The 24,378-nt window shown below is 42.9% G+C and overlaps 1 protein-coding gene across 3 annotated transcripts in view; it reads left to right on the top strand.

The window, feature by feature from the left end:
* Positions 1 to 425: 425 nt before the first annotated feature.
* The window catches only part of LOC136612679 (zinc metalloproteinase-disintegrin-like halysase), an 84,454-nt gene continuing 60,501 nt past the window's right edge, over positions 426 to 24,378 (top strand). For 2 of the 3 annotated variants that reach the window (XM_066593188.1, XM_066593187.1), the window contains exons 1-6: positions 426 to 549; positions 8,655 to 8,737; positions 15,571 to 15,650; positions 20,348 to 20,426; positions 21,871 to 21,947; positions 23,122 to 23,302. In XM_066593188.1, the coding sequence (XP_066449285.1) occupies positions 498 to 549; positions 8,655 to 8,737; positions 15,571 to 15,650; positions 20,348 to 20,426; positions 21,871 to 21,947; positions 23,122 to 23,302 (552 nt within the window). In that variant the 5' untranslated portion in view covers positions 426 to 497. The remainder of the gene's footprint in view (positions 550 to 8,654; positions 8,738 to 15,570; positions 15,651 to 20,347; positions 20,427 to 21,870; positions 21,948 to 23,121; positions 23,303 to 24,378) is intronic. The other variant, XM_066593189.1, reaches the window with a different exon arrangement.

Here is a 24,378-nt window from a genome sequence, read left to right as displayed (position 1 = left end):
ACGCTGCGGCGGTAGGTGGGGAAGCGTTTTTTCACGCTATCTCCTGCTGGTTACAGCGGGAGATAGCGTGAACGGACGGCTTCCATTGACTGCAATGGAAGCCGTCAGCGCGTACAGCCCGTCCTCACCCGCAGCAAATAGAGCAGGCTGCGGGTGAGGACGGGAGAAATCGCGGTGCGTAATTCCGCGGTGGAATTACGCATCGTGAGCATTGTGCTATTAGGTTCAATAGAACCTAATAGCAGGGGGCCACGCAGCGGATTTTTGCCGCGAATTTACGCGGCGTAAATCCGTTCGTGGGAAGGAGGCCTTAGGGTGCCGAGGAGATAACTATCAATTTTGCTCTTAATGTGACTTTCAGGAAGTTACCGGATGACGTTCTGTTAATATACACAGCATTATTGAGAAATCTACTTCCACATGCAAAATTGTAGCGCTTGCACACACTTCCTTTGTTACCAGTTCATCTGAGACACGAGACAAACAGTACAGGATCAATGCCGATGGCTGCGCTGTTCCTCCTCGCGCTGCTGAGCGGCCAAGGTCAAGGTAAGTCCTTACCATAGTATGTGACCTATAGGGTTTTATAAGGTTCTTTGTCATTTCTTTGGATAGGCAGATTTCTGCTTTTGCAGATTTCATGAAGGACATATTTCCTGTCTTCATCGCGATGAGTAAAGTTTCAGTGTCATATAAGTAACAACTAGGGAATCTGGCTGAGATTCTTACTTCCCTTTTATGACTTCTCAACAAATCTAAGCAACTTTTTGAATATATGTCCAAGATCTTCATTGGTGCCTAACTTTTCAGGACCATTAGGAGATCTAACTATAGGAGGTTCAGAGGTTGCAGTTCTACTCGAGTCCTAATCCTAAATGGGCCCGAAAGGCTCCTCTGGCTTATAAGAGGAAACCAGCACCATAAATGATACTTGGGAGGTCTTGTTACATATTTTTCATTGTAACCCAGATCCTTCACGGTGGTGTTCACTATTTAAGTGTCCATTGGACATCCCTATGCTGCTCAGGGAATATTATGACAGATGCTCTTTACAGAACCCATATTTTTGAGGATTAGAAAACTTTTTCAGAAACTGCACAACTCTTGTCCATTGGATGTTTGTTATTGTAGTTTAACCCCCCCCCCCCCCCCCAAGCTCCCAAGCAAGTCTATAAGCCACATGCACTAAAGCTCTGGTCACACTTAGTATTTTTCATGCACTTGGCATATACAGTGGGAAATCATGTCAAACATTTAGCCCTGACATGTGAAGTCATACTGTTGTATAAAATAGCCTATTGACCCCCAATGTGCACAGAAAAAAAAAACATTAAATCTTCTCATTCTGTGCTCAAGGTTTAGTTCTTAGGCCAGTCTCACACATGCGTTAGTAAAAATGGGGTGTTTTTAAACGCAGCATTTACAGTGTTTCAGAATGGTATTTTCAAACGTGCTTGACTGCATTTCTAACGCACCCCATCATTGCAATGGGTGATGTGCAGCGTTAAAAAATCTCTGAAACGCACTAAAATACAACAGACAGCATTCGAGAAGTGCGGCATGAGGAACACCACGATTAACCGCTCATCTGAGAAGGCCTATTGAAATCAATGGAGGCTCAGTACAGCATTTTAGTTGGCATTTCAAACACCGTGCTAAACAAAGTGCAAGCGTGGCCTAATTAGTGTATAAAATCGGCTACAAGCACAGAGAGTTCCAAATACAAAGTTGCAACATGTGAAGGTCTGCCCACATTTCTGTTTAAAATTTCCATTTTTCTGTTCCGTTGTGAAGCAGAAAAATGACAATAATGGCCTGCTATATCCATCAAATCATGACACCATGCACAACAGAGCCCGTTGACCATAATGGGTCCCGGCAGGTTTTTGTCACGGTGTCTGTCATTTTACCAGATAACATAGTGATGTGAAGCATGCTGCGCTAATGTTTCCTGCATTAATGATGGAATCCTTGGACAGAGGCTCTAAACAGAAATATGAACAGACTCTAAGCAGAATAGTTGCAATAATAAACACATGCAATCACCAAAGCATCATGTTAATACGTAACAAGGGGGAATATCACTGCAAGAACAGTGGGTTGTGTCATAAAGATAACCCTTGTCCTTGTGCAGTTAGGGCATTGGGCATTGTTAACATTTATTCCTGTATCTAGATATTGTTGCGACATTCTTGTTACGACACCTACTGCCTCCTTTTAGAAACAGGAAGAGGACACATTTTATTTAAAGCACCAAGCGCCATAAATTTTCGACGCTTGGTCCTGGGCTTTAACGTCCTGGGAGCGGGGTACTTCCCGCAACAGGGCGTAAACTTACATCCTGGGGATAGCGGGAGATCACATATGATCTCGCGCTATCCCGCAGCGGGAGCCAGCTGTCAGTCACAGCCGGCATCCCGCTGCAACAGCGGGGGGGGGGGGGGGGGGGTGTTTCATCGGAGATGCCCCCCCCTCTTAACCCCTTCCCTGCCGCGATCTAAGTAGATGTTATCGCGAGAGCCTGGCCTGTCGCTATGGCAACAGGACGCCAGACACTGGTGTCCTGTATTGCCAATGCCTATTATCGCTGTATAAGCGATAAGGCATGGCAGGGCAGTAGCCCTGCAATGCCTTATCACAGCAATGGTCAGTACTGTGGTCAAAGTCCCCCAGGGGGACATAAGTTGTGTAAAAAAAAAAAAGATTAAAAAAATGAATTAAAAAAAAAAGTAAAAAAATGTTTTCTCATATTAGCATAAACAAAATTAAAACCCCACATGCTTTTGAGTGTGCACGGAAAATAGCTTAAAAAAAAAAGCTAAAAAACTGAGGCAAAATGCTAATTTTGTAGCATTTTGCCTCCTGAAAAACGCAATAAAAGTAATCAAAAAAGCTGTATGTACCCCAAAATGGTACCAATAAAACCTACAGCTCGTCTCGCAAATATTAAGCCCTCACAGAGCTCCATACATAAAAAAATAAAAACGTTACAGGACAAAAATCATTGCGTTTTAAAGCCCAAAATAGGCCATGTCATTAAGGGGTTAAACCCGGCCAATGGTAAAAATACTGCAAAGTAGGAGGAGCAAGCCAGCTCATCGGACTCAATGAGCACTATGCAGTAAATAGAGAAAGCGGAAGTACTATTTGATCTGGGAATCACATGACCCCTGGGTGCCCCCTACCATGGCATAGCTGCAGGGTCCTAGTAGACCAAGATCAGCTCTGTAAGTGACTACTGTTACTAAAGGGGGATCTTTTCCCCTGTAAATGGGGCTCCCATGAGTGTCCCAGCTAAAATGGAAAAGTGTGAAATAAAAAAAAAAAGACAATGTGAATGACCCCCAGAGGTCTTATGTGACATCATGGGTGATACAGATAGTAAAAATTACAAAATTACAAATTGAATTACAAAATAAAGTCACTTAACTTTTTACTTGCATGTCAACTGTGAAATATAGAACTTCACTTTAACTTTTGGTCTTTTATGTGCATTTCATGGATGAAATCTGGTGCTTTAGTATTTCTATAAATGAAAAAAAAGATCTGGTACAGTGTTAGCCAGTAGAGCAATGTGTGATTGTTGCCAGCAAGAGAAACCACGTAATCTTGTAGATATGATACCTTTTAATGGCTAACAAAAATACATGATGTTATAGCGAGCTTTTGGGGATATCTCGCCCCCTTTGATTATAACAGTCAATGGGACTTTCTAATGTTAAAAACGCAACGCAACGCAACTTGTGTTTTTGGTGCATTGCGTTACGTTTTTAACATTAGAAAGTCCCATTGACAATAAAGTTAACAAAAAGCGCAGCGTTACAAAAATGTGAGTGTGTGGGAGCCCTGATCTAAATAAATGTTCACACACAGAAATTTGAGACTGTTTTGCACTCACAACTTAAAACAACAGACAAACTGAGCTAAGACATACATCCTGAATCAGTCCACTGAGCTCAGGACAGTTTTATGATGCATCTCTTACACCTACAACATGGGTAGGGCTCTCAGTCACTATTTTATTGTAATTTGTAAGGCTGCACATATAAATAAAAATACACATGCATTTATGACACAATACCAAACATGCAATACCAAATAATACAAAACCTACACAGTACTACTAATCAGTGCCCAAATAATCTTGCCATACAATTCTCTAAATAATACTGCCATACAATAGCCAAATAATAATTAAACATACTAACAGACTGTACCCACATAATACTGTTAAATCATATGATCTTGTATTTTTCACCAGTTTTCCCTTCTGCAGGCTTCATCTCTAGTTCACTTTTCCCTGAATTGGTGGGTATAGACTAGCTGATAGGATATCTCCTATACACAGCACACATAGAGAAGAGAACAGCCTGTTCCCCTATCACTATACAGAGAAGCAGCAGAAGCATTGAGAGGACGTTATAAAAAAGTGCTGAGCAGTGTACATGTCATTTCAGTAGCTGTAAGACAGTAAAGCACTTACTATTAGCTGTAGCATCCTGTCTGCGTATGTATTTCTGCTTCTCTCTCTCACTCGCGTTATCCTTCCATTTTCCCCCTGTCTTTTCTATAGACTTCCATGGGCAGCTTGTAATCTTACTCTCTCTCAGTGAGCTGTTGGTTCATCTTGTCTACCAAGATGGATTTAGTAGTTTTTTTAGAATGAGTAAACAGTTTAGGAAGAGGGAAATCAGATAGATATGTTACAGAGTTTATTATACTCAACTGAACTATTGATTTATGATAAAAACAGACCCTGATCCTTTTCTTTATAGATGAAGAATAGAAAAAGGGGTTGAGCAAAATCCATGTGGTAAGAGCGGCCCAAAGAAGAGGCAAGGGCCATATGGGTTTGAAGTGTATTATTGAGGTGCTAAGTGGGCATGGGTGAACGGAGTGGTAAAACAAAAAAACAACAACCGTAAAGCAGGTATCTCATTGTAACGCTCCATGAGCAATCAAATTCTAAGAATAATAAGGTTCAAACATCAGCTGGATTACATACTAAAAGTAGGCAATGGTAGATGAAGAATAAGATTTGAGCAAAAGAGAAAAAGATTGGAAAAAGTAAACAATATATAAAACACATATGTATGAGGTACCAAAACAGAAATGTGAAATTACAGTTGCAAAATCAAATAGAAAACAGATGTTTATAATAAAACGATAATGGTAACGATAAAAAGTAAATTAAAAAAGGCATGTAGGACATAAAATTTCAGTACTAACAGTAAACACGTCTCTAAAACAATTATAAAAATCAAATTGCAATCTAACATCCAATGAAGCTGATTAGACTAGTAATGACGTCTACATAAAATAAAACCACATCATAAAATAAAATGAAGGGGCTTGAAATGGAATACCACAGAAATAAAATTACAGTTTAAAAAGGTCAATAAAACTAAAAATTACCCAATATACTTACTATAAAACTGATCCGATTAAATCGGCGGAGTGCATATCAGCGGAAAGAATAAATGAAGGCATCTAGCATGTGACGTAGTCCAATTTTGTAACCAACAATGTTTTGTGGGAACTCCCCAATCAAGAGGGGAAGAAGAGGTTGATAAAAAAGTAAAATATTTGTGTGGCATGTGTGTGTTTTTGTACTCGTATGTATATAGACAGAGGTGTAAGTAGATGTTCTTAGGCCCCGATGCAAAATCTGTAGCAGGGCCTCTTAACTACCTGTTGCGTCCCACTGGGAGTGCAACCTCCAAAACAAAGAAAAAGGCACAACCTTGCAAAGGAACATAAAACTACGGGCAGTACTCTCCCTATAAACCCCTAACCCGGGAGGGGACACTGCCTACTCGGCGGGCCGATCGCTCCGATAGGTGCGGGCCCGCACTCGTGCCTGGGCCACTGACAAGTCCCTATCCGGGAGCCCTAGCACAAAAGAAGGGGAAAACAGAAAATCAAATAAAGCAGAAAATGACTTAGCTAGCATAGGGAAGCTCCAGCCAGGATGTGTTCCTCCGTCGCTGTCCAGCGGCAACTGAAGCATTGACCAGCACAGGGGTCAATGCTAGCACTGTTTAAGTAGGAGCCAAGCTACTCAGCACTAGGTGCTGACTGACATCACTCCTGCAACTACCACACCCCTCAGCTCCAGGAGAAGCAAGGCACACCCAAAACCTGGTTTGGCCTGCAAGCAAGGCGAAGGCCTCAGAACAGCTGCAACACTACCATGTGCTATTTATAATACAGGTGTCTTCTCACATGATTGAGGGGCCTTTGGGCCCGTTAAGCCCTCAGGGCCCGATAGTGACTGCTACTCCTACAACCCTATAGCTACACCCCAATATATACATGTATATAGTTATACAATTTTTCCACTTGCCCCATTCCCCTGCCTTTTAATTCTCCTACTCCGGGGATATTTGTATAAGGACCAATGTCCACGGGCGGACTTTATTTGTGGAATCCGTGTGGGGCACCCGCACGGGAGATTTGCAAATCAATCCGCCCATAGGGATGCATTAGTGTCCACAAAAGAAATGAAAGCATGTGGATGTCAACTTTTTTCCCGGCATGCGGATCGCACGCATGGGAGAAAATCATAGCATGCTCCATTTTTCTGCAGATCCCGCACTGACGGCTTCCATTGAAGTCAATGGAAGCTGTCTGCTCCGCGGCACAGCCACAGCTGACACTATAGATGTGCCACAGATCCCACAGGAAAGCAGTAGATTTAGAAAAAAAAGCACTGCGCATGCACGAAGCACATCACCTGGCATGCCCGGACACAGCCGCTGTGTGATGAAGAAAGAAGATCCGGCCGAGACCAAGGAGACTCGTGCTAGATCCAGAGAGGTGAGACAATGTTCCATGGCTGCGCACACTTAGAATCCGTGCATGCCGTGGACATGAGGCTTAAATGACACAAGTAAAACATACTGCAGCTTATGCTGCCTCTGAATAATTAGACTTTTTTTGCCCACCTCTTAGTCCCCCCTTGAATGTGGAGTTCCCACGAAACATTGTTGGTTATGAAATTGGACTATGTCACATGCCAGATACCTCCATTTATTCTTTCCCAGATGTATACTCCGACAATTTAATCAGATCACTTTTATAGTGAACATTTGGGGTAATTTTTCGTTTTATTGACCTTTTGAAACTGTAATTTTATTTCTGTGGTATTCCATTTCAAGCCCCTTCATTTTATTTTATTATGTGGTTTTATTTAATGTAGACGTCATTACTAGTCTAATCGGCTTCATTGGATGTTATATTGCAATTCGACTTTTATAATTGTTTTGGAGACGTGTTTACTGTTAGTACTGAAAGTTTATGTCCTACATGCCTTTTGTAATATACTTTTTATCGTTACCATTATCGTTTTATTATAAACATCTGTTTTTCATTTGATTTTGCAACTGTAATTTCACATTTCTGTTTTGGTACCTCATACATATGTGTTTTATATATTGTTTACTTTTTCTAATCCTTTTCTCTTTTGCTCGAACCTCGTTCTTCATCTATCTGTCGCCTTGTGCTCCTTGGGCCTGTGGTTCCAGAAGTACATTGCTGCAGGTGTAGGTTAATTTAGCTGGCTGATTGTGTGGATTGCTCGAGCCAGCCAATCACGTGAGGTCTGTACACATCAATTCCAGCTCCTTTGCTAGAGGGTAATGGTCATTATACCTTTCTCTTCATATGCTCTCAAAACAGTGGTGCTTGCGTGCTTTCTAGCATGTGTTCTGTCTGAATTCCACTCCATCCATAGGTGTGCAGACATCTGTTTTGGTGTTTCCGGCTTCTTACCCTATTTCCATCTAGAGCAAGTCAGGTTCTCTAGATTCCTGTGTGGGGTCGTCCTTATTGGGACGCTCACCTCGCCTTTAGGCAGGATTCCCTTTTCTGTGTTTTTGTAGTCATGTTAGTGTAGGGATTCACAAGATAACGAGGACCCTTGACGTCGGCTTGTGTATAAACCAATACCTTGTACGTATTGATATTTCCACCTGCCTTTTTGTATTAGTATATTAGTAAGTATTTGGCCACTTTGTTTGGTTTATGTCTATCAATTCTGAACTCCGTTAGATGTAATGTCTGACACCTAAATCCCCTTTTCCCTTAGTTTGGTTCTTGATTGGTCTGTTTGATGATCTGTGCCCAGTTTTCAGTGCACATTCTTCCCTTATATTACAATCGTATAGGTTGCTGTTCACACGACCTGCACGGACATAACACTATCATTGCCTACTTTTAGTATGCAATCCAGCTGAACTGATGAAGGGGTTTCGCCCCGAAACATGTTTTCTAACACTGGTTGCTTATATTACCAATTAAAGTGGAAGTTTGAACCTAAGAATTTGATTGCTCCTGGACTGTTGCGCCGAGCTACCATTTGTTTTTTTTCGCATGTCTCATTTTTTTCTTTGGTATGGGAAAAAACCCTAAACGCAGCCCTTTAAGCTTTAATCACATATTTTCCATGTCTTTGGTAAATTAAGGGGGAATATTTTTGCAGTTTTGCTGAAATGAGAATTGTTTTCTGGACTGACAACCAACAGAGATGCTAAAAATAGTCAACAATTGATATATAAAATATATTGGGGAGCTGCAGTACTTTGCATTATACATTAATTACATATTAGTTAAATAGCCACAGAAAAATACTTGTACATTCTAATTTTATGCAGGTTTTAATGAAATACCAGCGGGGCAAAAATATGAAGTGGTCTTCCCTCGAAAGCTACATGCTCATCACAAGAGAGATGTACAGGTACAGCGCTGTCCGTCCGTCCTCTGATATCTCACTGTCTATCTAGTGTCTGTCTGTCTAAAAAATAAAAAAGTTACAGGACTGCAGAGATTGCGATGATGAAATCCATGTATCAAGACTACATTAACCCCTTGAGTGGCGGGTTTCTTCCACCCTGTCGTGCCCACCAGGGCAGGTTTTTTAAAATGGTCTAATCATTGAATTTCAACTAATTTTGCAGTTGCGTCTCAACAGCCATAACTTTTTCATTTTTCCATTGACATGGCCATATAAGGGCTTGTTTTTTGCGGGACAAGTTGTGATTTTTTAAACAGGAGGGAGGAAAAAAAGAAATGGGGAAAAAAGAAAAAAAGGGGCCATGTCATTAAGGGGTTAAATAATGTATTAACTTTCTTCTCTGGGTCATTACAACGCACGGATACCACATGTGTGATTGTATTTTTGATTTTTTACAAAGTAAAGGGAGACAAGTGTTTTTATAATTTTTTTTTAAATAATTTTTTAACTTTTTTTTTTTTTTTTTTAAACTTTTTTTTTTGTCCCTTTAGGGGACTTCCACAGGGACCCATCAGGACCCCTGATCACATTCCGGGGGTCCGATGGTGACAGCCCTTTACATGCTGCAGTGACAGCCCTTTACATGCTGCAGTCACATAGACTGCAGCATGTAAAGGGTTAACACAGCAGAGATCGGAGGTTTTCTCTGATCTCTGCTGTAAGAGCAGGTACCTAGCTGTCCTCTGATAGCCAAGCACCAAGCTCTCCCTGCCACAGAGACCATCGGCTTGCTTCTGACAAGCCGATGGTCTCTATGGCAACCTGTAAACAAAGCAGGAGGTTGCCGACATATCGGCAATATCTTCTGCTGGTTTTTCAAAGCCCTTGCTTTGTTCTCTGTGGGTCTGTGCAGGCAGAGCACAATGCCACAGCTTGTGGCATTGTGCTCTGCAGCTCCCATAGTGATACATAGCCCGGAAATCTTCCGGGCTGTATCGCTATGAGCAATGGAGCTCCTCCCTGAAAATTTCCGGGTGTGCCACTCAAGGGGTTAATAGAGACAAAAGTTACCATGGACTTTCTTGAGTCAAGAAAGTTCCCATGGACTTGAGTGCTGACATTGTGAAGTTATTTGACATAGTATGCTCTCTTCCATGCCTATAGTAAGGTGCAGTGCTATAACAAGTTAGTGACGGGCCACCGTTCAGTATTGGGCCCCATTCTGTTCAGTATATTTATCAGTGACCTGATAGAGGGACTGCATAGTAAAATATCAATATTTGCAGATGATACGAAATTATACAAGATAATTTATACAACGGAGGACAATATGCAAATGGACCGAGATAAGCTGGAAACTGGGGGCTTGGGTAGAAAAATGGCAAATGAAGTTCAACATTAATAAATGTAAGGTTATGCACATGGGCAGGAGAAATGGATGTCACCAATATACACCAAAAGGGGTACTGCTAGGGAAAAGGGATATGGAAAAAGACCTGGGGGTACTAGTGGACTTAACTGGAGCAATAAAAGCAAATAAAGTCTTGGGATGCATTAAAAGAGGTATAGGGGCGAGGGACGAGAACATTATCCTTCCACTATATAAGGCACTTGTCAGGCCTCACATGGAATACTGTGTACAGTTCTGGACACCGGTGCTCAGGAAAGATGTTACAGTGCTGGAGGGGGTTCAAAGAAGGGCAACTAAATTAATAAATGGAATGGGAGGATTGGAATACCCAGAGAGGCTATTCACCCTGGAAAAAAGACAGTTAAGGGGGCACCAAATAACTATGTATAAATACATGAGGGGACGATACATGGATCTCTCCCATGATCTGTTTATACCCAGGACTGTGATGGTAACAAGAGGGCATCCTCTATGTCTAGAAGAAAGCAGGTTTCATCACCAACATAGAAGGGGGTTCTTTACTGTAAGAGCAGTGAGACTGTAGAACACTCTGCCTGAGGACATGGTGATGACAAAGATAAAGGAGTTTAAGAGGGGACTAGATGTCTTTTAGAGCACATGACATTACAGGTTATAGACATTAAATAGTCAGAAGGGTTGTGGTGATTTGAGGATCTTCCGACTGCCAGACTTGGAGTCAGGAAGGAACTTTTTGTGGAAAAGTGTTGATCCAGGGATTATTCTGACTGCCATAAAGGAGTCAGGAAGGATTTTTCCCCCTAAAATGGAGTAAATTGGCTTCTACTGCATTGTATTTTTTTGCCTTCCTCTGGATCAACATAGGGGGGTGGAAACAGGCTGAACTGGATGGACATTTGTCTTTTTTCAGCCTAGTATACCATGTTACTATGTTATGTTACTATGCATGACTAATCTGGATATTTCTAGTTGTGGTTATTTTTCTCTGCTCAATTACTGCTATGTGGTTATATGTGCAACACACATCCTCTTCCTAATAAATTGCTGGTCACATCATGTTAAGAGCTGTCCCCTGGAGGATGGAATACAATATATATATATATGATATATGCAAGAAAAAGTGAGCACTTTGGAATTACCTGGATTTTTAAATTAATTACTAATAAAATATGTTCTTGTTATTACCGTACTTACTCGAGTATAAGCCAAGTTTTTCAGCACATTTTTTGTGTGCTGAAAAAGCCCCCCTCAGCTTATACTCGAGTGAGGTTAAAAACAAAAAATGCAATACTCACCTCCCAGTCGGCATCTGTGTCCCCGGCGATGTGGCAAGCTGCTTCAAACTTCTCCCCGCTGTCATCTCCCTAGCTTGGTGCTGCAAGCTGCTTCAGACTTCTCCCCACTGTCAGGAAGCGCTGTGATTGGATCGACCGCCAGCCAATCACAGCCGGCACTTGATAAACCAATCACAGCCATTCAATGATGTTATTCACTGAATAGCTGTGAATGATCGAGCATTGGCTGTGATTGGCTGGCGCTCGTTCCAATCACAGCGCCTCCTCACACAGCACTGATGGTGAGGGAATTCAAAACTGAGCAGGGAGATGACAGCGGGGAGAATTCTCAGGCAGCTTGCCGCACCGCCTGGGAGAGCATCACGCCGGGGACACAGACGCCGGCTGGGAGGTGAGTATTGCAGGGTTTTTTTTTACCTAGTATATACTCAAGTCTAGCTATGTTTGTACTAGAGTCAATAAGTTTTACCAGTTTTTTGTGGTAAAACTTATTGACTCAGCTTACACTCGGGTCGGCTAATACTCGAGTATATACGGTAACTATGCCTCAGTTATAGACAAAAACAATCTAACTGAACTAATAACACACAAACAGCTGTGCCATTTATGCCTTTATGGGCTTGTTCACACAAGCACTGTTTTAGCGCTGCATAGGCGTGTAAAAAGATCGCGGCTATACTGCACTAAAGATCATGTGAACGGGTGATTTCCAGCTTTTTTAATTAGCTGTGGAATTGCATTTTCACACGATTGGAGGTGCGTGTTATCCAGCTCCAATAGAAGTCTATGGAAAACAGGCACCAAAGATAGGTTATGTCCTAACTTTTCACGCACCACGGACCTTAGATGCGAGCATTGCAGTCACATGTCCTATCTTTTGAAGATGTCAGTATTTAATATGTCTAAAATTCCTTCATCTGAATGGTTCTATAGGAAATCATTGGTTCTAATATAAGCACTTTCTTTGCGCACCGCTAATGCTCTAAAACAGCTCTAATGCGCTCTTGTGAAGGGGCCTTACTGAGTAAATATCCACAGTGCAAGAAGAAAAACTAACCATACCTTACACGAGGCAGCATATACATGCAGCCACCAACAGGGCACTGAGCACGAAATCCATCAGTCATTGCAATTGTGTTTCCCCGAAAATAAAACACTGTCTTATAATAATTTTTGCCACAGTGTCTTATTTTTAGGGGGGTGTCGTAATACTTACCCAGCAGGTGGCGTCCTGGTTTATCTCGCTGCTCTCTAGGTGCTCCGGCAGTCTTTTGCGTCGTCCTCAGCGGTGACAGAGCATTCTCTTCCTGGTAATGTGGGTTGAATACCCACAAGAGATTGCTGTAAGTGGCTCAGGACCACGGCCTCAGGGCTTAGTCACACGGGTGCATCAGCGCCCGTGTGACTGAGCCCTTACTGCAGGAAGAAGACGGCCGCACTTCAGGACTGACGACTCCCCGCAGCGCCAAAGAAAGAACACATGATCGTCAATGAAGCCAGACACATGTTCTTTCTTCCGGCGCTGCAGAGAGACGTCCGTCCTGAAGTGCGGCCGCCTTATTCCTGCAGTAACACGGGCGCCGATGCGCCCGTGTGTCTAAGCCCTCAGCCAGTCACAGCTGGCGCTTGATGAGCCAATCACAGCCATTCAATGAATGACATCAGTGAGAGAGACCGGGACGGCACCTGTGAGGTGAGTATTTTTTTCTTCTTTTTTTCATGTAGTGTAGCTAGGGCTTATTTTCGGGGGAGGGCTTATTATTGGGGAAGGTCTTACTTTCAGGAGGAACACAGTAGTTGCTTCATTTTAGCTCACTGAAATTGAGTGACTGTTGAGCGATTTCTCACTCATGAAAACAGGAACCGTTTGCATCTCTGGTGGGCTCAGCCTCCATTCACTGAACGACTATCTCTCTGGTGTGAAAGCACAGGAGTGATAGTCTTTGGGAAGACTGTTCGGACATTTATCAGCCTGACAGTTGTCTAATGTAAAGCTACTTTAGTGAAACCTTGAATTTCATAATCTGTAGATGCTCCTTCACCGGTTTTCATCTCCAACAAATGCTTTGATTCCTGTAGCTGAAAATACGATTTGCTTTACGTTAAGAAGGGATTTTAGACCTGCAAATGTGTTGTAGTTTATCAATGTTTTTGCGATGCATTTGTGTGCACAGCCAATTGAGGTCATGCCACAGGATCTCCATAGGGTTAAGGTTAAGACCATTCCAAAACACAAACCATCTTTTTCAGCCATTCATTACTGGTTTGTGTGAGGGGAGGGATTGTCTTTCTGTATAACCCCAAATTTCTTAAGCTTCAGACCATGGACTGCAGTCCTTACATTCGCCTATAAAATATTTTGATACATCTCAGAATTAATTGTTTCCTCAATGATCATAAGATGTCCAGGCCCAGACGCAGCAAAGCAGTCCCAAACCATGCTGCTCCCTGCAGCGGGATTCACAGTTGGGATGAGGTCAGGGTCTTGGTGTGTAGTGTGATTTTTATTATTTTTTTCGCTCCAAATATAGTGTTGTGTATTTATGTAAAAATTTCCACTTTTGTCTGATCTGTTCATAGAACATTTTACCAGAACCATTGGCAATGTTTTTTTGGATAAAGGCTTCCTTTTGTGGTGTCTTCAGTAGGTCTATTGCTGCTAAGGCCGCCTGCACATGAACGGGTCCAATTCCGCATGTGGGAGTCCACAGCAGAATCCGACCCTGACCGCGGCCGGTGACCCTGTGTACCTGTATTTTCCTTTCTTTTTCTGTACTGCGGTTTACCGTGGCGAGCCGTCGTCAGACATGCACAGTGCAGATATTTTTTTTTTGTTTATTTTACCCGCGTCGTCACTAGGTGATGACGCGGAATCCGCAACTTTTCCGCAATGTGAATTGTGGAAGGGGCACATTGGACAGCTTCTATTGACTTTAATGCAAGCCGTCCGCGTGGAATCCACGCAAAAATAGAGCAAACTGCGATTTTCCCTCCCCTTGCAGAAACCGCGATTGGTTTCCGTGAGTGTACAGGAAGAAGTGGTTTTCTATAGCATACTATGGACGATATTCGCTGCGGATCCACGGAGCGGACGCCGACCACGGATTCTGCAATGCAAATCCGTTTGCGTGCAGGCAGCCTAACTTTGGGTTATTTCTCACCTCTTTTAGGATTGCTTGTTCTGCTTTTGTAATGATCTTAGCAGGATGGACACTACTAGGGAGTCCTGAATTTTCTCCATTTGTAGATAATTTGTCTTTCTTGGGAACAGATTTGTCAGTAACCAGGCTTTGTATGTCTTTGTATGTCGCCAACTTTGATCAGATTTTTAAAACTCCAGAGAAATGGGTTTCTAGGAGGGTTTGAATGCAAGGACTTAGTCAGCAATGATACCAATTGAGTTTTTTTTCTTACCCGGAATTTTAGAAGATAGTATTGAAGCCAGTTATACACTTAGGATAATTGGTGGTCGAGCACTTGTTTGACCAAGCATTTTTCTTGAGACCCCCATACACAGTACATACACATTCGATTCAGCCAAGCATTCAACTCATTGAATACAGAAGAATAAGTCACTGCCAAACCTCCATTGGCAGAAACTTATATCTAGCGGGAACATTGGATCAGACATATTGAAATCCAACCTACTGATTCTTATTTCCCTTAAATCTACAGTGTGTTGGAGGCCTTCATAGATGGATTAGTGAATCTCTGAACATCTTTGCTTAAGAGACTTTGTCTCTAACATGTTCTTTTTATATAGTTATGTGACTTTGTAGAAAATTGAACCTGCAGCTGTTTTTCATTAGTGCCACTTACTTTTCCAGTCTTTTGTTAACCCTGTCCCAACTTTTGTGTTGCTGCCATTAACTTCTAATTGTTAATTCTTTTTAATGAAATGAGAAAATGTCCCCGTTTCATCTTCTGATATAGATGTTCTATGTTTTATTGTGAATAAAATACAGTTATATAAGATTTCCAAATCATTCTTTTCTTTTCTTAGATTTACATTCACTGTTGATTGAACCTCTTTAATGTATTTAAATCAACATGCTGTTAAAAATTGGTAAATCCTACAAATCACGTCCTCTTACCTATTACTTCTACACTATTTCTCAGTATGTAATATGTGAATGTGCATCTTCTCTCAGCAGGGTAAATATCCAGACTTGGTACAATATGGGCTTGAAGTGAATGGTCAACCCATGGTCCTTCATCTAGAAAAGAATGAGTGAGTGTCGATGTATGTCCATATGGTGTATTCATGTTTATCCAAAATGCCATTGTAAAAAATTTTAGATATTATTTTATTCCTTTACTGTCACAATTTTCAGTACATTTACCAGGATCTGTATTATCCCTCCATAAGTGTAGCATTAGGGGATGCAGAGGTAGAAGTTGCACCCAGACCATGGTGTCTTGGTGGGCCAAATGGCCTATCTGCCACATAAGACACCAATGCAACACCCCAGAGGGATGATCCCAGACGCTTGACTACTGTGCAGAGCTGGGAGGGATAAGTGTTGGCTTGTCATGGCGGCACTTACCAGGCTTTGGTCTCAGAGGGATGACATGTAGCCAAGGCCAGAGTGGGATTGCAGGACAACTTTGACACCCCAATAAACGGGATGGTGGGGAGTAGTACTTATCACTCGTGATGCCACCATTCTCACACACCGGTATGCTACGCGGCCGAGAAAAGAACACAGAGACTTGTGTATAGTACCTCGGGTCCCCAGGAACGGTTAGGGCCCGGTATAACTTTTACTGAACTAATAAACTTTAGGCCTATTTAGACACAAAGATTAACGCTCAAAATTCGCTCAAAAGCCGTCTTTTGAGCGATAATCGTTGTGTGTAACTACACTGACATCGTGCAGTTTTCGTTAAGCCGTCGCTCATCGTTGTCTTTTTGCGTGCTGAAAGACAACGATGAGCCTTATCAGGGATTCACAGCGGGATACAGCTGATACTATTGTTTTAGCTGTATCCCGCTCCCTGATGACAGGGTGGGTATGAAGAACAGAGTGGTCCAGCTCTGTTCTCCATACCCCACTCGGAGCGCTTGGCTGTATAACAGCCGGGCACTCCGAGCGGAGAACAGCTGTATGCAGAAGACAAGCGGGGACACCCCGCTTGTCTTCTGCATCCTCTGCTACGAGCGCTCGGTTGTATAACAGCCGAGTGCTCGCAGCAGGGAACAAATGGAGGCAGAAGACACGCGGAGACACCCCATTTGTATTCTGCATCCACCTCTTGCAGCGGAAGGTGATCACTCATCTTGCGCTGAAAATGGCACGACGATTATCGCTCAAAAGACATCTTTTGAGTTATAATCGTTGTGTCTAAATGGGGCTTAAGTAACAGCAGACTAGAGCTCAGAGATAGGGAGGATACACAGGATAAAAACCAGTTCTACAGTCCACGTTATCTGTATGGCACTGCTCCTGGACTGGGAGCACTCCAGAGGAGGAAGGGAATAGGGGTCACTTCGCATACACTCTGGCAGACAATTATTTAAAGGAAGGCTTACACAATAACATCCCGCATGGCAGGCGAGTGGGTGTGTCTCAGTAGTGTACCTCTGTGCAGTGATTCTGACTTTGGACGACTGCACAGGAAAAGCCTGTAGTGTGAACTGGTACTTGTACGGTGGGTTCCTCTATACAGAAATATTTTCAGGCTCTCTCTCTGATGGTGGGACTCATTCTATTCACATCTGCACTTCAAACGCTACAGGATATCGCTCATCTTCCTCCATCTTCACCTACATGGAAGCTGAAGGTGCTTTCATGTGGCTCTGTGTTAGCACTCTCTCCTCCTGAAGATGGACTCCTTTCCCGCTCTCAAGCATTCCTATTTATACTTTCTGACACACCACATGACATGACAAATTGATACATCTACATGCAGGCAATGATTTTCTTAAAGTTAACCTCAAGCGCGGGAGCTGTGCAACACACACACTGGATATGACAGGACAAGCTTTGCACAGCGCATCTACATAGGACAAAACATGTATGACATTTATGGAGGGGACCAGGATGGTGTTTTGGGCCACTACACCAATATTATAAATAGAACACATGACAACAGCACTCAAATACATTTTTTTTAATCACAAAAATACATAACTTTAATACATACACTAGCCATATTAAATAATGGAAAGTTTTTAGTATATAGTTTTATCATGGTATATTGGCTCATCCACCAGCGTCCAGGTGACCATACTTTTGGATGGGTCCTAACACTAATACCAGGTGGTTTAATTATAACCTGGGAAAGATGGGTTCCTACCTTTTAGTATACATCACTCTTGGGCCTAAGCCTACAAATAAAACCAAGGAAAGTAGGATAACAATTAATATGGTCCAAATAAAGGGACGGGTGGTAGATGGGCGAGAATGCATGACAAAACGGAGGCAGCCATAATTCTACCACTGTTCTAGCCATTTAGTACTTTCAAATAATTGCGATCATGGTTTAACGTGCACCTATAGATTTCTATTTGGGAAATGCTGACTTATTTCTTTTATTTGTATGCCTAGTATGGTGGTGGGATTATGGCTGCCTTCACCTTGTTGTGTACTCTTGCCCATCTACTTGTTATTTCATCTGGAAATGTTTGAATGACCTGACAAGTGGCTGTTACAATTCTTATATTGCGGCAGTATGCTCTAAGGTGCCTGGCACTAAGGTGCACTCTAGCTGCCATTGCCTCCTGTATTGTCACCAGCTAGTGATGGCCCTGTAATGAGGTGCAAGCCACAGATACCTCCATATGGGGGTGCTAGCAGCTGATGGCTTAATAAAAATGCACAGTTGTTTGGGAACTCCTCATGACCTATTATGGTCTGGGGCGTACATACCCTGTTTCCCCGAAAATAAGGCACCCCTGAAAATAAGACACCGCCTGAAATTTGCAGAAGTCCCAAATATAAGGCACCCCCCAATAGTAAGGCATAGTAAAGTGTGCAGGCAAGTCTAGAGGCCTGTCCCCTGCTGCCATCCCCGTTGTCTCCTACCTCCAGATGTATAGGTAGATCTACAGACAGTCTGCTGTTATCCTGTCCCTGCTGTGCTGTACAAGTGTGCTGTTGTGAGCTCCCCTTGCTGGCTGGAAAAGTCCATACTGTACGTTCTGTCCCTGCTGTATATGTCTGCTGTGATGAGCTCCCCCTGGTGGCCAGAAGCTGCAATACCATCCCTGCTTACAAGTGGTACAGGAACTTCTGTCTGCAGACAGGTACGTTACTTTACGGCCCTTATTTTTTTATGGCTCTGTGTGTGAGTCAGGCAACCTGTGTGTGATTCTTAAGGCTGGGTTCTCACAGAGCGTATTTCCAGCGGAAATCTCGCAGTTTGGCCACAGCGATAAACAGCGAGATTTCCACCAGGAAAGCGCTGCTTCAAAACCCACGGCACTCAGCCGCTTGTTTTGAAGCGACCTGGCTAAACGCTTTTCCGTTTCTGTGGCCGGTGAATCCGCTCCACAACACCGGCTTCTCCCAGCTTTGCCGTGACAGATTTGCTGTCCCATGTGGACGAGATTTCTGAGAAATTTCGTCCACAAAGCTGGCCAATTGAGGGATTAGTGGCCACAGACGGATTTGCTGCGGCAAAATAAGACACCCCCTGAAAATAAAACGTAGCGCATATTTGGGAGCCAAAATTAATATAAGACGCGTCTTATTTTCGGGGAAACAGGGTAGCAAAACTCAGAAATAAGCCATCCCCAAAAAAAGTGTGTGTGTGTGTATACATACTATATATTGTGTAAAATAACTTATATAACATGGTAGGCTAAGATATAGCACAATGTACTATAAGAGAAAGAGCCAGGGTGACAAGTCCGCTTATGCTTTGCAGAAAGTGTACTGTCTGGGAACAAACACAGTTCTGAAAATGAGTATTAACCCTTTCCAATCCAATTATTTTTTCTCATCCATTCTCCCCAGCTCCAAATAAATTGGAGCTGGTGAGAATGGATGAGAAAAAATACATTTCCCTGCACCCTTCTGAACTGACAGAGTTCAGGAGGGTGCAGGTGCTCACTGCACCGTGGGGGGTGGGGGGCTGCTTACCTGTCCAGCATCTTCCGCATTCTCCCTTCTGCCTCCCAGCTCGGCAATCATGTGACCGCTGAGGTCAGGTGGCACCCAGCGGTCACATGATCATCCTTCCCCTTGACCATATCCTTAAAGTACCTAACTGCATGACATAAATGTCAAACAATCTGTTAGGTCTGGCAGATGTGGACGTCATTCTCTCAATCTTTAATTGCCTTTTTTCCATCACATCCATGATTAAATTGGTTCTGCATCTTCCACCCAGCAGCAGATTGTTTGTCATCTCTTCACCACTATATAGAGGCCTCAGACCTGACAGCCTCTGCTGCAGTGTTGGTATATAAGTCCTCTCATGTATGCACATGTCGCAGCTGCTCCTGTTGATCTTGTGTTTGCAGTTGGTGCTTGGTCTTCAGTTTGCTCAGTACTTCCAGCTTGGTCCCAAACTTGCTCACTTCTTGGTTCTGCAGACGGCATGGTGTTATCCAACTTTCTGACTTCCAGGTGACCAGTCCTGACAGGGTTAATCAGCACCTAGGTTCCCGCGCAGGGCCGCCCTTGTCAGGGTGAATTCTCAGCTGTTGATAGGCAGGGACTTTCTATCTCCTGCTTTCAGCATAGGGCTAAATCCCCTGATCACCTTTGCATTCCAAGCCACGCCTCCAGTGGTGAGCATCTGGGTTTCCAGAGTTGGCTGTCTGCCCTGCCGGCTTGATCCATCTACTGGTTGGGCGACACAGCGGATCCACATTAAATCCCTAACAGAATCTAATATAATTGTAGTTGATCCCCTAGAACTGGTCAATGACCCGATACTATGTGATATATTCTAATATATTTCCTTTTCTTCTCGCAGAGACTTAATATCTGAGAATTACACAGAGACCCATTACCTGAAAGATGGTTCCCCGGTCACCACCAGTCCTGAGATTAAGGTAGATGCTTTAATATCATCAAGGAGGCTCAGAAATCTTCTACCTATATATCTAAAGGCCCATTTACATGGCCTGATGATTGCTGAAAGATCGCTCAAATGACAGTTTGAGTGACAGCTTTGAGCGATCATTTTGCATAAACTATTAAGTAGCTACCCAGCTACTTAAGAGCAATTAAGTGTGCAAATGAAGCCTTAGCTGAAAGCAGTTAATAGCCCGAGGGCTCTTATCTGCACTCAGATCCTTTGTTCTCCAGCAGGAAACAATGCTATCAGCACTACCCGCGGAGAACTGCTGATAAGGCTGAAGGATGATTTTTATGTTGGACTGAGTGTAACGATCAGCTAGCAGTGCACGAAAAGTGCACGATGGGCGCACATTTAGAGTATATTCTCCCGTGTGAACAAATGCATTGGAACCAATCCCTTATACGCGTGTATTGGTCAGCCGTAAAAACGCGCCGTATATGCACTCGTGTGAATGAAGCCTTAGTTTGTGTTCAGTTTCTGTTGGCTGTTAACATTAGTGGGATTTGTCAGAAAATTACCTAATGTGTAGCATAAGATCTCCATTTATTATATGGGTAATGGTCGGAAATATAGCGCCAGGCTGAGTTCTCCAGAGTGTAGTAGCGTTAAGAGTGTGATGATATTTTTTTATTAGATGAACTTTAAAAAACAGCAATGCAAAACGTGGTTTGAGGCTCAGCCTTTTCTTCAGCTAAGCTGGGATAGGGCAAAACCTGCTATTGATTGGATACTTGGTTGTGCCTACTTAGCTGACAAAGTGGAAGACTGCCGGTAGGGTAAGGAAGGGTTCAGAAGTACAAGATCACAAGTGTTTCCTGCTCACATTCATATCCATTTATTATACGACACTGCTATTGGGGAGGGGCCTCACCAAATTCTTTGGCTAATTTCCTATGGGTTTCCACCAACTTTGATCAGATTCTGAAAACCCCATAGAAATGGGTTCCTAGATGGGTTTGAGCACAAGGACTTAGTATTACAGTCAGCAGCGAAACCCATTGAGTTCTTTTCTCCTCTGGATTTATGAGACAATTTTGGAAGACACAATCCTAAAGCTGGTTATACACTTAGAATAATTGCCGGCGGGGCACTTATTGTGACGAACAAGCATTTCTCCTGGCATCATCATACACAGTACATATACACTTGGTTCAGCCAAACATTCATCTCACTGAATACAGATGAGTAAGTCGTTGCCAAACTTTCCTTGGCAGCAACTTGTATGTAGCGGGAACATTGTATCAGACATATTGAAATCAACCCTACTGATTCTTATCTCCCCCAAATCTTCATTGTGTTGGAAGCCTCCATACTCAGGATCGTCATCCAAATACTTGTTACTCCCAGTGTTTTTTCATATGTATCGCCAGCTTAAGTTTTCTACACAGGTTATTATATCTATTTGTATCTTGTAGGATCATTGCTTTTATCAAGGGTATGTGAAGAATGCCAACAGTTCACAGGTCACTCTCAGCGCATGCAATGGATTAAGGTGAGATAATAGTAATGATCTTCATCTACAGCATATAGCAGTACTGAATATTATAACATTATACTGCAGGGGAACTTAAAAGCAACTATAATTACTATCCCCAAGGAAGGTAAACCTCCCGAGACCCCAGGCAACTTCCGACATATTTCACTCCTTAACTCGGATATTAAGCCATACGCTAAAATAATAGCCAACCGATTATATTCCGTCCTTCCACAACTTATTAAAAACGACCAAGTGGGCTTTACTAGAGGACGCCAAGCTCCAGATGGGACAAGACGATTGATTGATCTTATAACTAAAGTGAGCGCTGCTCGAACGCCTTCTCTGCTCCTTGCTTTGGATGCGGAGAAGGCATTCGACAGAGTGCATTTGGGATTCATGTGTCAGATACTGGAGAAATTCGGCCTCTCTGGACCGATCTTCTCAGCCATAACAGCTCTCTATACTACCCCATCAGCTTCAGTCCTGATGAACAGTATCTTGTCCAAGCCGTTTCAAATCACTAACGGCATGCGCCGGGGGTGCCCATTATCTCCGCTTATTTTCTCAATGATAATGGAACCTCTGGTGGAGGCGATAAGGTCCAACCCTCATATTGAAGGCATCCTGATAGTAACAAACACGCATAAAATTAATCTTTTTGCCGACGATGTAATACTAACTTTAACATTATACTGCAGGGGAAGCTACAAGGCACAATCCAAACTAGGAGTTGATATAATAGTCTGAAGGGTTACCCGATCTACTATGAAATTAAAGATATCGTTCATTTTAGAAAACTTATTTTCCTATATCTTACTAAGGAATTTTGAATAAAGGGAGGTCTTGTGTTCAGGATCCTCATGTCTTGGCTGAAGTGGAGAGCAGTTACTAAAAACACCTCTCATTCTGGAGGACCTGTCCTACATTACATAGATAACCCACTGATTTGAATGGGAACTCTGTAATGCTTAATCTCCCCTGTGGTGGCGCTACATGAAAACAGTTTCCAGTTTTCCCCAAAGATTACAGTTGATTGCTGAGATCATAGATAGAGAATACTTTGAGATTTACTTTTTGTCGAGGGACCCTTCAAACAAATAAAGATTGCCAAAAACAGAGAGCCCCTTTTAATATTAGGGATTATGCATTTGTAGAACTGACTCAAACATATTGAAATATTTTCTTTTAGTGGCATAATTACGACACAAGAAAATAAATTCTTGATTCAACCTTTGAAGATGTCAGACACTGGAGCACATGCTGTCTATGAGTATCAGGACCAAGAGAGCCCAAAAACCTGTGGTGTGGATGATAAAATTGTCAATGAAACAATAATGACCAAGATAGACTTCTCAAGTAGCAGTCAAGAGGTGAGAAAATATATCTATTTATTCTGTTCCTATCTTTGTCTGTTCCTCTATCTATTCTGTTCCTCTCTTTGTCTGTGTTAGGGTTTCTGCTGGGATCTGTTGGACTACATGGGTTCTCAGCAGCATAGCTTCACAGGTGGTGTTGATTGAGCTGGCTTGGTGTGGATTGCTCCAGTCAGCCAATCACCAAGGTAAATTGCTCATATATATCAGCTCCTCTGCTGTGCTTGTTCAGTGTGGGTAGTGTCCTGCTCTTGCATGTCTGTGCATGTGGCTGGACATGAGGTGTCTGTGTCTCTGCATGTGGCTGGATATAAGGTGTCTGTGTAGCATTCAGAATGTTCAGTGTGAACAGCGTCATGCTCCTGCATGTGTGTGCAGATCTTGGTACATGTAGCGTGAACTGTGTCTTGTTCTGGGTCCTCTATCATCTAGAACGAGTTAGGTCCATAATTTCCAGCACGGGGTCATCCCTATCAGGATGATCACCCCACATTACAGGCAGGCTTTCTGGGGTTAGTTGTCTCATTAGTGTAGCAACCTGCAAAACAACGAGAACCCGTGAAGTGGGCTCATGGACTTAAGTATCTTGGCCAATATACGAACTAATACCTCGTATTACATCTATTCCATTTGTTTATACATGCAGGTATGCTTGGTGTGTGTTTTGGCCAAGATACTTAAGCCCACGAGCCCACTTCATGGGTCCTCATTGCCTCATGGGTCCCTACACTAATGAGACAATTAACCCCAGGAAACCTGTCTGCAATGCGAGGCGATTGTTCCGATAAGGATGACCCCGCACTGGAACCTAGGGACCTACCTCGTTCTAGATGATAGAGGACCCACAACGAAAGAACCCATAGCAAGACACAGTTCACACTACACGTACCGAGAGTTGCACAGACATGCAGGAGCATGACACTGTTCACAATAAACATCCTGAACGCTGCACAGACACCTCATATCCAGCTATATGCACAGACACCTCATGTCAAGCCACATACACAGACATGCAGGAGCATGACACTGCCTACACTGAACACACTGAGCAAACAGAGGAAAGGCCAGCAGCC

The sequence above is a fragment of the Eleutherodactylus coqui genome, chromosome 2 (genome assembly GCF_035609145.1).
Source record: "Eleutherodactylus coqui strain aEleCoq1 chromosome 2, aEleCoq1.hap1, whole genome shotgun sequence".
Lineage (NCBI taxonomy): Eukaryota > Metazoa > Chordata > Amphibia > Anura > Eleutherodactylidae > Eleutherodactylus > Eleutherodactylus coqui.
The sequence above is the reverse complement of the archived record's forward strand: the minus strand, read 5'-3'. Positions and strand labels throughout refer to the sequence as shown.